At 41.5% G+C, this 15,897-nt stretch overlaps 2 protein-coding genes across 5 annotated transcripts in view; one reads left to right on the top strand and one right to left on the bottom strand.

Annotated features, from left to right (window-relative positions):
* Positions 1-8,946: 8,946 nt before the first annotated feature.
* gadd45ab (growth arrest and DNA-damage-inducible, alpha, b) lies at positions 8,947-11,066 on the top strand. The gene is made up of 4 exons (XM_046392498.1): positions 8,947-9,119; positions 9,618-9,719; positions 9,825-10,032; positions 10,265-11,066. Exons 1-4 carry the CDS (start codon positions 9,070-9,072, stop codon positions 10,376-10,378), a joined length of 474 nt encoding a protein of 157 aa, XP_046248454.1. The 5' UTR covers positions 8,947-9,069; the 3' UTR covers positions 10,379-11,066.
* Positions 11,067-13,715: 2,649 nt separating this feature from the next.
* Positions 13,716-15,897, bottom strand: part of gng12b (guanine nucleotide binding protein (G protein), gamma 12b) — a 30,641-nt gene continuing 28,459 nt past the window's right edge. For all 4 annotated transcript variants that reach the window (XM_046391895.1, XM_046391898.1, XM_046391897.1 and 1 more), the window contains one exon: positions 13,716-15,846. In XM_046391895.1, coding sequence (XP_046247851.1) covers positions 15,721-15,846 — 126 coding nt within the window. In that variant the 3' untranslated portion in view covers positions 13,716-15,720. The remainder of the gene's footprint in view (positions 15,847-15,897) is intronic.

Below are 15,897 nucleotides of genomic sequence, written 5' to 3'. Positions count from 1 at the left end.
ACAACCATAGCAAAGACTGCACATCCACAATAATCTTTCCAAAATATTTTTTTTTTAAACTCAAATCCACCATCTTTCTTCTCTCTCTCTTACAAATCAAATCAACTTTAATAGAAATGACTTTAATAGAAATGGAATCTCGCTGCTCACCTGTACTCCTCAGTGTAGGAGCTCCCTGAATGTTCCTGCTTGTATGCTGTGTCTGGGTGGCGCTCCATCCTCCAGGCCTCTTGCGGACCCCACTGATTAGTATCTTTATAAGATTAACACGTAAGTACTATTTTATTTGTTTTTTTACCAAGACACTGAGTGTCGTATACTGATAATAAAAAAGAGCTTAGTTGTCTCATGGGCTATCACCGTACCCTGTCGTTCATGCTGTCCTCTGTAGTAGTCATAATATCCATAGCTGTCTCTGTAGTCCCAGTGTGCTGGATAGTCATAACCATGCCTAGAAATAAAGGGCTTCACCAATGCATTCATTCATTTTTGACACCCTGGAGCAGGCATAATGTGCAGAAACACTGACATACAGAATTTAAAAGAAGAAATTTACTGGTGGCTTCAGCTTTCCCACCTCTTCCTGTAATCCTTTTCATGGTGACAGGTGTGTGGTGAGTACCAGTATGCGCTAAACAGCAAGAAGTCAAGCACTTGACCCAGTGGTTTAGGTACCTGACCCTGAGCTGTCCCCAAAGCAGTGCTATGTCTGGTTTTATTGTCCTGCACTGCATGATTACAAACACTAAAATTATTATTAACCTCTTCCCATTATTTAGTTGGGGGTCACTTTGACACAAACCATAGGCATCGATAAGGAACATCATGCATTGTGCCCTGAGCATACACACCTGGACTGGGGTCTTCCGTGTTCTGGGCGACCATGGCCATAAGCATACTGCTGCGTGCTGTAAGAATACCGGTCCGGTCTGGCAGGAGGACTGTTGAAATGAGTCTGGTAGTAGGCATCAGCATGAGCCCAATACCTGTCCCTCTCTCTGTGGTTCGGTGGTAGGTAGCTCTGGTCCCTGTCCTGCTGAAAATGCCTGTAGCACTCCTCTCTGTCTTTCTTTCTGTGGGGCTGACGGCCAGAGTCTTGCCGGGCGTGACCTCTGTGATCCATGATGGCCCCGTCACACAAGATCAGCCTACTTTTAACACTTACGACGAGTAAATGGAAGAAGGAACTTTGCAAGGCCTATTTCTTATTCCGAAGTAAAATCCGTACAAATGAATGTGTTCAGTTTGTGTTTAGGCTCTTCCAGCTCACACACGCCAGACGCAGTCAAAGTACGTCCACAGCTGCCACATCATTTCACAGAAAAGTCACAACATGAGCTGATAACAAGTGAGCGTGATAACAAGAGGATACAGTTCACAAAATACCTGAACTGTTGTTACTGCACAGGAAGCGGTGCTAATGAAAGAGTAAAAATATCCCAGAGAGAGAACAAAAAAGTGGACACAATTCAGATTCTGAATGTGCATAACCCGTCATGTCCGTTATGTTTGCACTGTATATCCCCGCCTGTGAGTTCTCAGTGAGCTGACCGTAAACAGTGGAGCACGCCCCGAGGAGTCTGACAGATGCGAACCTGGAGAAGAGGAAATCACGTCCATCTTCAGGCTCATTCGAACAACAACAACGACAAAGATCCTATGAACATTTTCTGAGTCATTTCCACATGACTGACGGTGCCCTCGGATTGTAGTTTACGCGTGAGAAAAAAGTACAACTTTGTGTTAAGTCTTGCCACGTTGCCGGTAGGGAAGATGCACAGTTGCTGCCGTTGCTTGAGCTGGTCTCCGGTCAGTTTTCATGGCGTCTCTGTGAGCTCTCGGCGCAAAACAACTGGCCCCATGTCAGCGGGGACGATTTCAACGCTGAACGTTTTTTGTTAGGTTATGTCTCCACCAGAGGCGCTCTAACACACTATATACTGATGAAAACTCATCCTGGTTTGCAAATGTACTCTCTCCCACCGTCTGACTGACCTGTGGGTACACTCGATTAGTCAGTTTTTTGCTTTCATTTTATATCGGTTCTTGAGTTTTTTTGTTTTGGTTTCCAATGATGGTAAGTGACTAATTACATTTAGTCAGGTAGTTTATTTAATAGTAATCATAATCATAATAATCATAATAATAATAATAATAATAATATAATAAAAAGTATGACCAACAAATTCTGGGCGGCACAGTGGTGCAGTGGTTATCACTGTCGCCTCATAGCAAGAGGGTTCCAGGTTCGAATCCCGGTCTGGGCCCTTCTATGTGGAGTTTGTATGTTCTCCCTGTGCCTGTCCCACAATTCCAAAAACATGCACGTTAGGCTAATTGGCTACTCTACATTGCCCCCAGGTCTGAGCGTCAATAAAACAAAAAGTTTTAAAATTTTTCTGTTTCCCGAGGTAATAGTCACAAGCTAAACCGGAAAATAAACTAGATATAATAGTTAAACCGCTTTAAGCAACGTCCACATTATTACATTACATCAGAATCAAAATTCCTTTATTTATCACCGTGTTTTCGTACAGACATTGCACTTGCAGTTTTCCCGACCAAGAAAGAAAGTGAAAGATAGAAAATAGGATAAGTCATTGAGGTAATGCTGGGAGCTTTCCCTCGCTTGGTCACACCTGAAAGAGTTAAAGCAACAATAAATTGCATTTTCATAGAGATATATCAACTCTGTTTGTTTACACTCATTTTGAAATACAGATATACAAATGACAAAATTATTATTCTTATTCCAGTGATACATAACATTTTAGTACACAAATGTAGAAATAACAAAATGTGATTAAAAAGTCTTCTTTGAACAGAGTGGTGCCAAAACAGGCAAACAACCATAGCAAAGACTGCACATCCACAATAATCTTTCCAAAATATATTTTTTTTTAAACTCAAATCCACCATCTTTCTTCTCTCTCTCTTACAAATCAAATCAACTTTAATAGAAATGACTTTAATAGAAATGGAATCTCGCTGCTCACCTGTACTCCTCAGTGTAGGAGCTCCCTGAATGTTCCTGCTTGTATGCTGTGTCTGGGTGGCGCTCCATCCTCCAGGCCTCTTGCGGACCCCACTGATTAGTATCTTTATAAGATTAACACGTAAGTACTATTTTATTTGTTTTTTTACCAAGACACTGAGTGTCGTATACTGATAATAAAAAAGAGCTTAGTTGTCTCATGGGCTATCACCGTACCCTGTCGTTCATGCTGTCCTCTGTAGTAGTCATAATATCCATAGCTGTCTCTGTAGTCCCAGTGTGCTGGATAGTCATAACCATGCCTAGAAATAAAGGGCTTCACCAATGCATTCATTCATTTTTGACACCCTGGAGCAGGCATAATGTGCAGAAACACTGACATACAGAATTTAAAAGAAGAAATTTACTGGTGGCTTCAGCTTTCCCACCTCTTCCTGTAATCCTTTTCATGGTGACAGGTGTGTGGTGAGTACCAGTATGCGCTAAACAGCAAGAAGTCAAGCACTTGACCCAGTGGTTTAGGTACCTGACCCTGAGCTGTCCCCAAAGCAGTGCTATGTCTGGTTTTATTGTCCTGCACTGCATGATTACAAACACTAAAATTATTATTAACCTCTTCCCATTATTTAGTTGGGGGTCACTTTGACACAAACCACAGGCATCGATAAGGAACATCATGCATTGTGCCCTGAGCATACACACCTGGACTGGGGTCTTCGGTGTTCTGGGCGACCATGGCCATAAGCATACTGCTGCGTGCTGTAAGAATACCGGTCCGGTCTGGCAGGAGGACTGTTGAAATGAGTCTGGTAGTAGGCATCAGCATGAGCCCAATACCTGTCCCTCTCTCTGTGGTTCGGTGGTAGGTAGCTCTGGTCCCTGTCCTGCTGAAAATGCCTGTAGCACTCCTCTCTGTCTTTCTTTCTGTGGGACTGACGGCCAGAGTCTTGCCGGGCGTGACCTCCGTGATCCATGATGGCCCCGTCACACAAGATCAGCCTACTTTTAACACTTACGACGAGTAAATGGAAGAAGGAACTTTGCAAGGCCTATTTCTTATTCCGAAGTAAAATCCGTACAAATGAATGTGTTCAGTTTGTGTTTAGGCTCTTCCAGCTCACACACGCCAGACGCAGTCAAAGTACGTCCACAGCTGCCACATCATTTCACAGAAAAGTCACAACATGAGCTGATAACAAGTGAGCGTGATAACAAGAGGATACAGTTCACAAAATACCTGAACTGTTGTTACTGCACAGGAAGCGGTGCTAATGAAAGAGTAAAAATATCCCAGAGAGAGAACAAAAAAGTGGACACAATTCAGATTCTGAATGTGCACAACCCGTCATGTCCGTTATGTTTGCACTGTATATCCCCGCCTGTGAGTTCTCAGTGAGCTGACCGTAAACAGTGGAGCACGCCCCGAGGAGTCTGACAGATGCGAACCTGGAGAAGAGGAAATCACGTCCATCTTCAGGCTCATTCGAACAACAACAACGACAAAGATCCTATGAACATTTTCTGAGTCATTTCCACATGACTGACGGTGCCCTCGGATTGTAGTTTACGCGTGAGAAAAAAGTACAACTTTGTGTTAAGTCTTGCCACGTTGCCGGCTTGAGCTGGTCTCCGGTCAGTTTTCATGGCGTCTCTGTGAGCTCTCGGCGCAAAACAACTGGCCCCATGTCAGCGGGGACGATTTCAACGCTGAACGTTTTTTGTTAGGTTATGTCTCCACCAGAGGCGCTCTAACACACTATATACTGATGAAAACTCATCCTGGTTTGCAAATGTACTCTCTCCCACCGTCTGACTGACCTGTGGGTACACTCGATTAGTCAGTTTTTTGCTTTCATTTTATATCGGTTCTTGAGTTTTTTTGTTTTGGTTTCCAATGATGGTAAGTGACTAATTACATTTAGTCAGGTAGTTTATTTAATAGTAATCATAATCATAATAATCATAATAATAATAATAATATAATAAAAAATATGACCAACGAATTCTGGGCGGCACAGTGGTGCAGTGGTTATCACTGTCGCCTCATAGCAAGAGGGTTCCAGGTTCGAATCCCGGTCTGGGCCCTTCTATGTGGAGTTTGTATGTTCTCCCTGTGCCTGTCCCACAATTCCAAAAACATGCACGTTAGGCTAATTGGCTACTCTACATTGCCCCCAGGTCTGAGCGTCAATAAAACAAAAAGTTTTAACATTTTTCTGTTTCCCGAGGTAATAGTCACAAGCTAAACCGGAAAATAAACTAGATATAATAGTTAAACCGCTTTAAGCAACGTCCACATTATTACATTACATCAGAATCAAAATTCCTTTATTTATCACCGTGTTTTCGTACAGACATTGCACTTGCAGTTTTCCCGACCAAGAAAGAAAGTGAAAGATAGAAAATAGGATAAGTCATTGAGGTAATGCTGGGAGCTCTCCCTCGCTTGGTCACACCTGAAAGAGTTAAAGCAACAATAAATTGCATTTTCATAGAGATATATCAACTCTGTTTGTTTACACTCATTTTGAAATACAGATATACAAATGACAAAATTATTATTCTTATTCCAGTGATACATAACATTTTAGTACACAAATGTAGAAATAACAAAATGTGATTAAAAAGTCTTCTTTGAACAGAGTGGTGCCAAAACAGGCAAACAACCATAGCAAAGACTGCACATCCACAATAATCTTTCCAAAATATATTTTTTTTTAAACTCAAATCCACCATCTTTCTTCTCTCTCTCTTACAAATCAAATCAACTTTAATAGAAATGACTTTAATAGAAATGGAATCTCGCTGCTCACCTGTACTCCTCAGTGTAGGAGCTCCCTGAATGTTCCTGCTTGTATGCTGTGTCTGGGTGGCGCTCCATCCTCCAGGCCTCTTGCGGACCCCACTGATTAGTATCTTTATAAGATTAACACGTAAGTACTATTTTATTTGTTTTTTTACCAAGACACTGAGTGTCGTATACTGATAATAAAAAAGAGCTTAGTTGTCTCATGGGCTATCACCGTACCCTGTCGTTCATGCTGTCCTCTGTAGTAGTCATAATATCCATAGCTGTCTCTGTAGTCCCAGTGTGCTGGATAGTCATAACCATGCCTAGAAATAAAGGGCTTCACCAATGCATTCATTCATTTTTGACACCCTGGAGCAGGCATAATGTGCAGAAACACTGACATACAGAATTTAAAAGAAGAAATTTACTGGTGGCTTCAGCTTTCCCACCTCTTCCTGTAATCCTTTTCATGGTGACAGGTGTGTGGTGAGTACCAGTATGCGCTAAACAGCAAGAAGTCAAGCACTTGACCCAGTGGTTTAGGTACCTGACCCTGAGCTGTCCCCAAAGCAGTGCTATGTCTGGTTTTATTGTCCTGCACTGCATGATTACAAACACTAAAATTATTATTAACCTCTTCCCATTATTTAGTTGGGGGTCACTTTGACACAAACCATAGGCATCGATAAGGAACATCATGCATTGTGCCCTGAGCATACACACCTGGACTGGGGTCTTCCGTGTTCTGGGCGACCATGGCCATAAGCATACTGCTGCGTGCTGTAAGAATACCGGTCCGGTCTGGCAGGAGGACTGTTGAAATGAGTCTGGTAGTAGGCATCAGCATGAGCCCAATACCTGTCCCTCTCTCTGTGGTTCGGTGGTAGGTAGCTCTGGTCCCTGTCCTGCTGAAAATGCCTGTAGCACTCCTCTCTGTCTTTCTTTCTGTGGGACTGACGGACAGAGTCTTGCCGGGCGTGACCTCTGTGATCCATGATGGCCCCGTCACACAAGATCAGCCTACTTTTAACACTTACGACGAGTAAATGGAAGAAGGAACTTTGCAAGGCCTATTTCTTATTCCGAAGTAAAATCCGTACAAATGAATGTGTTCAGTTTGTGTTTAGGCTCTTCCAGCTCACACACGCCAGACGCAGTCAAAGTACGTCCACAGCTGCCACATCATTTCACAGAAAAGTCACAACATGAGCTGATAACAAGTGAGCGTGATAACAAGAGGATACAGTTCACAAAATACCTGAACTGTTGTTACTGCACAGGAAGCGGTGCTAATGAAAGAGTAAAAATATCCCAGAGAGAGAACAAAAAAGTGGACACAATTCAGATTCTGAATGTGCACAACCCGTCATGTCCGTTATGTTTGCACTGTATATCCCCGCCTGTGAGTTCTCAGTGAGCTGACCGTAAACAGTGGAGCACGCCCCGAGGAGTCTGACAGATGCGAACCTGGAGAAGAGGAAATCACGTCCATCCTCAGGCTCATTCGAACAACAACAACGACAAAGATCCTATGAACATTTTCTGAGTCATTTCCACATGACTGACGGTGCCCTCGGATTGTAGTTTACGCGTGAGAAAAAAGTACAACTTTGTGTTAAGTCTTGCCACGTTGCCGGTAGGGAAGATGCACAGTTGCTGCCGTTGCTTGAGCTGGTCTCCGGTCAGTTTTCATGGCGTCTCTGTGAGCTCTCGGCGCAAAACAACTGGCCCCATGTCAGCGGGGACGATTTCAACGCTGAACGTTTTTTGTTAGGTTATGTCTCCACCAGAGGCGCTCTAACACACTATATACTGATGAAAACTCATCCTGGTTTGCAAATGTACTCTCTCCCACCGTCTGACTGACCTGTGGGTACACTCGATTAGTCAGTTTTTTGCTTTCATTTTATATCGGTTCTTGAGTTTTTTTGTTTTGGTTTCCAATGATGGTAAGTGACTAATTACATTTAGTCAGGTAGTTTATTTAATAGTAATCATAATCATAATAATCATAATAATAATAATAATAATATAATAAAAAGTATGACCAACAAATTCTGGGCGGCACAGTGGTGCAGTGGTTATCACTGTCGCCTCATAGCAAGAGGGTTCCAGGTTCGAATCCCGGTCTGGGCCCTTCTATGTGGAGTTTGTATGTTCTCCCTGTGCCTGTCCCACAATTCCAAAAACATGCACGTTAGGCTAATTGGCTACTCTACATTGCCCCCAGGTCTGAGCGTCAATAAAACAAAAAGTTTTAACATTTTTCTGTTTCCCGAGGTAATAGTCACAAGCTAAACCGGAAAATAAACTAGATATAATAGTTAAACCGCTTTAAGCAACGTCCACATTATTACATTACATCAGAATCAAAATTCCTTTATTTATCACCGTGTTTTCGTACAGACATTGCACTTGCAGTTTTCCCGACCAAGAAAGAAAGTGAAAGATATAAAATAGAATAAAAAAAACAAGATAAGTATAAATCTAAAAATATAGGTATTTACATGTGTACATATATACATTGTATACATAAAAGTATGTGTGTCCGTCACAGTGCAGAGTTTATGGCGACAGGCAGGAATGATTTCCTGTGTCGCTCTGGGGTGCATCATTACAACAGTGTACATCAGTGCATTATTACAAAAGTAAGAGTACTGGTTATGCAGAAAGACATATTTCAGAATATTGTGTACTATATGTTTGGATTATAATTAAAGTATATTTTGATGCTAGTAGATAAATGCAAGAAAAAATTTAAATGCATGAATTTTACTTGTAACAGATAAGCTCATATTATTTACCTAAGTGCAAAATAAGCTGGATTTAGATGTGCCATAAAGGTCTTTTTCACATTACACGTTTTGACTTGCATAGTAGGTAAAGCACAGGTGTTACTACAACATTAACGATGGCTTATCTGTTATATTCAACTGAATCCGAAGCATCTAAACAGAATTCAGCCATTTGTCTTTGTGTATGCTGCTGGTGCTCACATGTACCCTGCTTTACTCTGTGATAAAAATATAAAGGTTCGTTTCCTGCTTTTCCCGCTAGCAATTTCCTGTCATAGCCACGAGGTGTCGCTACATTCACAAAGACAAGACGAACAGGAAAGCTGTTTGTCCATGTGACCTGTGGGACCGGTTTATGCAAATAAGCCGTGAGACAGACGCTTCACTACTGAAGACGTTGGATACGCCGGGCACACAGTGAGAATCTTAGCGGCGCACAGAAGCAGTCAGATTTCGCTCTGGATATTGTAGGACACCAAACCGCTCGGATGTGCAATATGACTTTTGAAGAAACCAGTGGAGATAATTCTTCAGAAAGGTCAGCTTGTTTTCTTTTTTTACTTTTTGCACATTTCTCGCTCTGATTTTACTTTGGCTGGAACATGTTTTCAATTTTAACTTCCCGACCGACACCGCTTTGAAAACTTTTGGGTGGAAGAACTTTGACAAATACTTTATCCGGGACATTATTGCATTTTCTGTGTCAAGTAAAGCTTCTCTCATACTGTCAGCTCTGACTGTCATTTAGCGAAACTTTGCTTTCATGTAATGTAACGTCAGCTAATAAAAGTGCAACGGTCAGCTAACGTACATGCTAACGTTTTTATACTGTTTTAGCCAGTGTTAACGTTACGCGTTCACCATTTCAGGCCAAATATGCATTTATGGTAATCAGAAAGGTTCATCATGTTATGTCTTGATACGCGTCGTGTTGTGTTTCAATGTTTCATTATTAGCTATTATCATCCTCGTGAATAACTCGACTGGATAATTTGGGTATACATATATAAATGTGTATAAATGTGTCTTTCTTCAGGATGGAATCGGTGGCTAAAGCATTGGAAGAGGTCCTGAGCTCTGCATTACCTCAGGGTTGCATCACTGTTGGAGTCTATGAGGCAGCCAAGTCACTAAATGCGTAAGTCGATACTAAGATAACCACTGTAGCGTTAGCTCTAGTGCGTCTGCGTAGGATAAGCGTAAGTCCCATTTCCTAACACTTTTCTCTTACTGTTTCTTGCAGGGATCCAGACAATGTGGTGTTGTGTCTACTAGCCACAGACGAGGAGGAGGATGTGGCTCTGCAGATTCACTTCACTTTAATTCAGGCATTCTGCTGTGAAAATGACATCAACATCCTTCGGGTGAGCAACATGAGGCGTCTGGCAGAAATACTGGGAGGAGTGAAACCTGGAGGAGAGCCCATGGACCTGCACTGTATTCTAGTTACTGTAAGTGTCATTACTCGCGACTGCTTACTATTGCACTGCTGTACATTGCTCACTTCCCGTCAGACCATAAAGAGAGTTGTTTTGCCTTTGCTGTGCCAGTGTCAGTTTTATTGCCAAGATCACTGTCAATACTGGCACGGAGCTGTTGCTAGCAGTGGTTGTGCAATCTGAATAATTTCAGTTTGTTTGCACAGTTCATAAATAAACAACTTCTTTGTCCCCTCCTCTGCAGAATCCTCAGTCGTCACTGTGGAAGGACCCCGCACTGAGCAAGGTGAACAGATTCTGCAGAGACAGCCGTTGTTTGGATCAGTGGGTGCCTGTTATCAACCTGCCCGACCGATGAAACTTCATGGAATATTAATGTATTGTGTGCATTTGGAAAAAAGTAACTGCACAAGGCCTGTGTTAGTGTCTGTGTTGGACTCCTTTGGAAAGTGCCCCAGAGAGAGGAAGAGAGAGAAAGAGACTGGAGGACAGAAAAAAAGAGAGCACAAGGAAGGCAGACGTTCCAACAAATTTACCAGGTCAGGGTGAACTTGCAGGCCAAGGAAGCATGACTCAGCAGTCCGGGTTCCAGGATTTCCAGCGTATGACTGCGCCTTTCTCTGCCGAGAAAGACGCCCTTACAGGAAACTGAATCATGTCAGTGGACAAGCACACGTGGTGGTGAGCACAAGAGCAGCATTGGAGGAAAAGCAGACAGAGTGCTTCAGTTGACAAAACTCCAAGAACTGGACCAGTCAGAGCACGAATAACTCCTCGTGAAAGTTCCACCAAATCCCAGCATTTCTTTAACGGAGCATTTATTTAATTGTATTTAAGACTAGTCACTTTGATAACTATAAAGGGAAAGTTTTCACAGTTCATTATTATTATTATTTTTATTATTTTGAGGGCAATGCAATGTTTAGACTTGTCCACTAACTGATGTTTTTATTTGTTATTAATTTAATGAATTATATTTATTGTGCACAGTTCATGGAGTTCTGCCTTGTTACGTTGAGCGAAATAAACAAAGAACCAACAGTTCACAGGGTGGTTTTGCCTTCATCATTTCCAGATTTCCTATTGCGTGCTTGTCACACAGTGTCCTGAGGAACAGTGCATGCCTGTCGTGCCCACATCACATACAAAGCTGGCATGGCACTGGGCAAGTGTTTACTCAACACATTTCTAACCTTTTCTGCAGCTAGCTAGCAAGATTTCCACCTTTTTACTTGACCATGGAGACAAAAATATTACCAGCCTAAAATAGAAACTTGTTCTGGGCTAAATCTGCTGCTGGCACACAATTCCTTGAAATTAGCCTTACTCCTGCATGGGAACTCTAGCAAAATGAGGATCTAGTTACACTGAGGGGAGGAGAATTCCCATTGTAGTATGAATCTGTGTGGGATGGGACTCATGATCATCATGACAGCTCATGATTCACTGCCTTCTATATCTACGCAATCAGAGCTAAATTTACTGCTGACTGGATTAAAAATAGCTAAGAGGTGAGAAGTATAAAAAACAAACAAACAAAAAAAAAATAACAGTTGAAGACCCATTCCACACAGCAAAAAGAGAAACCCAGAAGTTATTGGTGCTTTTACAGAATGGGGAGGGACAAAGCCTGCTACACAGAGTGTCACAAGACCATAGATTCATGAGTCAGGGCTATTCAGGTCTCCATTGCCAGAGCTGTACAGTACTTTAGCTTCATGGCAAAAAATAGCCCTGTGAATAGACTCGTCACCCCTGACCAACGACAATAGTAGCACTTGTAATTAAAGCGTACACAGAGAGGCTGACCTGCTGCAGAGATGTCAGTGTGCAGCCACAGGATGTCAAGATGACAGCAATCCTTTCTTTTGGTCCTGTCAGGTTTTGGACAGCAGATTGGGAGGAAAAAAAACTGGGTCAAAATGCAGGACTAACTGGAAGACTGGGGAGGAGTGTGGGGTGTGACCGAGCTGCTGGCGGGTTTGTGGTCATGTTAAATTGACTGGATTTACAGGATGTAGTTTGCAAATGTGATAAAATGTGTACAGAGGCCGTAACAGGCAGTTCTGCACTCCACTGAGCGGATCCCCTTCGCTTCCACAGTCTAAGGCAGAATGCTCCAGTTACACTTACAGTAAGACAATGACAGTGAGATTTTGCTGCCGTTTTTCTTTTGTCGACAATCAGGAGAACTGAAACAGCTTCCCTGGATGAGACACACAATGAAGTAAAGACCTGAGATTATTCCTTGGAACGTAAAACAATAATTCCGCAAATACCTGAGCATAATGAGTGTAAAATGACACCAGAAAGTAAATTTGATCACTAAAAGAAAGAACCACTTTTCCTCAAGCAGAGCCTTCCTTTCACACAGGGAGGGGGCTACTGAAAGCAGATGAGATACTGGAGATACTGGATTATTGGCTATCCTTAGCTTCTCCAATGCACTCACAGGTAACACGATCACTGCAAACAACGCTGCTACAAAGCCTGTGCTATCCATCATCTGACTTAAATGGGGGTTACATCAATGTGGGCCAACAAATATGGCCTGACCTGATTGGAGATGTAACATCACACCTGATGAGAGTGAGAAATGAGGACAGAAAGACCTCCTCGCAGGAGCAGAGATTATTGCATAACAGGCTGGTCATGACTCAGGGGCAAAGACAAACCTTCATGAGAAATTGGAGCAAACAAGAATGTTTATGTACTCCTGACCTGATACCAGAGACACTTAACCAGTTGTCTGAAAATGGCAGAGAAACGACAATTGGTTGGCAGACCTATTTAACAACTAACTGTGTTAATGAGAGCAGATTATGCTCAATATGTCTCTCTTGGTCAGTTCACGCAGCAGTCAAGTGTTAGGACTCTTAAAGGTTCAGTTCACTCCAAACTCAAAAGTACATGTTTTTCCTCTTAGTACAGTTTATTCATCTAGATTGTGTTGGTGTGAGCTGTGGAGTTTTGGACTTGTCAGCTGTAGAGGTGTGTATCTTCTCTTTAATATTATGGAGGTAAACCCCACTTTACTTGTGTTGCTCAAAGTGCATTTGAAGAACTCAACTGCAATGACTCTTTCCAGAAACCACGATTTGCTACTCAAGACCATCTAAAGACCTTGCTGTTAGCAGTTTCATGTAGAAGCTATTTTCTTTCATTTTCACAGCGCAGAGTGAAATGTGCATCTAGTTAGGGACGAAAGGCTATCTAACTCAGCTAGCTAACATTACTGCTCAGCTGAGGAGCATATGGTTAACATCCCACTCTGAACACAAGCCTCTCATCAATAAGTAGATGCACATTTTCTTCTGTGCACTTGTGATTATTGTTGTTGAGTTTTTCACTTGTATTTCTTTGGCACTTTGAGCATCACAAGCAAAAATATGAACCCTTACCAAACTCTAAACTCGCATGAACCCTTTAAGAAAGATAACCCACAAGAACCTTGTTCACATCAGTGCAGGTTAACATGAAACAACAAGATGAAACTGTACTGAGAGCAGTGAGAGTCAACCAAAATAGTAAAGTCAGATGACTAAAGCCCTCTTAATCATTTTTTTTGGAACTGACAGAACATGAACTCATCGATTCTGATATTCTGGCTTGGCAACCAAGACTGTCAAAATACCTGCATTTAATGAGGCTTAGTTTTCTTCTTTTACATTAGTTAAAAAAATAACACGAATTACTTCTTTTCCATGAGTTTATTTGCATTTACCACAAACAGGTAAAGGCAGAACATCACATACATTACATAGGTTGTTACCTACACTCTCCAGATGTGAGAAACCACAAACTTTGTGACTGTTTATCTAATAAAAACACATTAATATTCACTAGTAAAAATCAGCCAAATACACCATTAATCCATACAACACATTCAGCTTTACGTGCTGAATGAATGTTGCAAAACAGAAATTTAAAGTTAAGATTTTGACCAAATCAGTACAATCTTACAGCACTGAACATTAAACAGCAAGCACACAGTGTGGCTCATGGACATGCATATTATTTATGGACATATGAGATACATCTTAATGCAACTTACTGAATGTGAGTAATTTTGAACTATGTCATACATGCAGTCAATAGCCTATGGTGCAATATGCTCCCTTCACCTAAAGGCCTTTCTTATTCACAGTATTAGACAACAGCACTTATGTGACTAAAAGGTAGTCAAGAGGTTGAAGCCGGATCACTTCATTTTTAAGGCCCTGGCTGGTAAAATTGCAAAAATTAGTTGCTTATGTTTTGCATGAGCACCTACACATAAATGACATAGAGACATTGCTACACACTTTCAGTGACACGTTCTCATAATAAAAATAAAAACAAGTTTTAGAGCAGTTGTAAATAGGGAATGTTTCAAACTCAAGAGTATAACAGTCATCCGGTGTTAACAGGTTTCAAAGTGCCTGAATAATACAGAAATAAGCCCCAGCTCTGCAGAAGGAGAACAGAAAACTGCTAGCAAATAAAAATATTTTGGGACAATGAAAGTCTAATATTGATATTAACAAGGTAGTTCCAATAAGATGGCACAGATTGGTCTTAAATGCTCTTTTCAGCAATGATGGCCTCATAATGAATATTTATTTATACAAGTCAAATATTATCTCATGCAAAGGCAAAGGGTCATGCACCATGTACAGTGATATCAAAAGTTCATACTGGTACTTTTATCTGTACATGTTTCATTTCTAGAGCCGGTTGGACTGAACGGTTCACATTCATTTTTAAGGCAAATGCAAACAAAATGAGTAAAAGAAAAAGAGACTCGACCGTTTTGTCAAGAGAACTCACCACCTGGTATTGGAACTTCTCTTTAGCTTCGTATTGGATTCAACTACTGAAAGTCTGTATTATAACAGGAATGCAAAGAGCTCAAAGGAAAATTACAGAAAACTAGAATTCAGTGACAACTTATTCAAAAAAGTGAACTATACTATATCCTAACGCTGACAAAAGAAATTTTCATCATCCAAAAATTAGTTTGTCTCTGCAAAGGATAAATCACACACGTCAGGACAATCTGAACCAATTAGACTGTTGTGTCTATGTTAAGACAGAGTTGGAAACAATTTAATGAGAAAGATTTTAACTTATCATTTCTGACTAGGACTAGATGGCAAAATATAAAGCAGGAAATGTGCATGAAAGGCAATGGATCTCTGCCCTTTCCATTTATCCTCATGTGATGGAGAGCACAGTTTTCTCATGTACCAACAGGAAATCATTATCTCGCAGGCTCTTTATCGTAGCACTCAAACTATAACAACTGTTTCCTGAAGCAAGCCAGATGAAAGAATGAGGTGAAAGCTGAAAGCCTAATTCTAATTGGACCAATAAATGAGGGTACTTCTTTATGGACTCTGTGACAATTAGACGATCAGGAACTCTCCAGTCCATGGCACAGTTCCTTCTGTGACCGTCTACATCTTTCAGATAATGCAGAGAAACAAAAGTCACCACTAAACATTGATACAAACATTTACTCATCTGTGTTTCTGAGGCCACAGCTTTAGACTTTTGCCTGTTCTTTGGTGTAATCTGACTGCAAGGCAAAGAGCAATACATTCCTTGAGCTGCAGCAGGCATGTGAAAAGGTTAGGGGGTACACTGGCCTTAAGATAAGTTGTGAAAAGTGTTACTATCAGCCTGTTTCCACATAAGAATCAAAAATCAGGCACTCCCCTACAAAACAGTGCAAGGCTTCTTGTCCTTGAAAGGGTTTTCTGAAGCAGGGATCCCCATGAGCAACGGGTCATTCTTGGCATGTTCTCCACAGTAGCGCATCAGGTCTGATGAAGCCTTGGACACCTGTGAAGAAATCAGTCCACACACTGATCTATCTTGGCATACAAGTAATAG

This window comes from Scatophagus argus, chromosome 6, assembly GCF_020382885.2.
Source record: "Scatophagus argus isolate fScaArg1 chromosome 6, fScaArg1.pri, whole genome shotgun sequence".
Lineage (NCBI taxonomy): Eukaryota > Metazoa > Chordata > Actinopteri > Scatophagidae > Scatophagus > Scatophagus argus.
Note: the sequence above shows the minus strand (reverse complement) of the source record. Positions and strands in the feature narration are given on the sequence as shown.

Excerpts from the sequence above, each read along its gene's own strand:
- gadd45ab (XM_046392498.1), top strand. The coding sequence starts at position 9,070 with ATGTGCAATATGACTTTTGAAGAAACCAGTGGAGATAATTCTTCAGAA. Across the intron at positions 9,720-9,824 it reads GCAGCCAAGTCACTAAATGC|GGATCCAGACAATGTGGTGT; the intron begins GTAAGTCGATAC and ends TGTTTCTTGCAG. Across the intron at positions 10,033-10,264 it reads TGCACTGTATTCTAGTTACT|AATCCTCAGTCGTCACTGTG; the intron begins GTAAGTGTCATT and ends CCTCCTCTGCAG.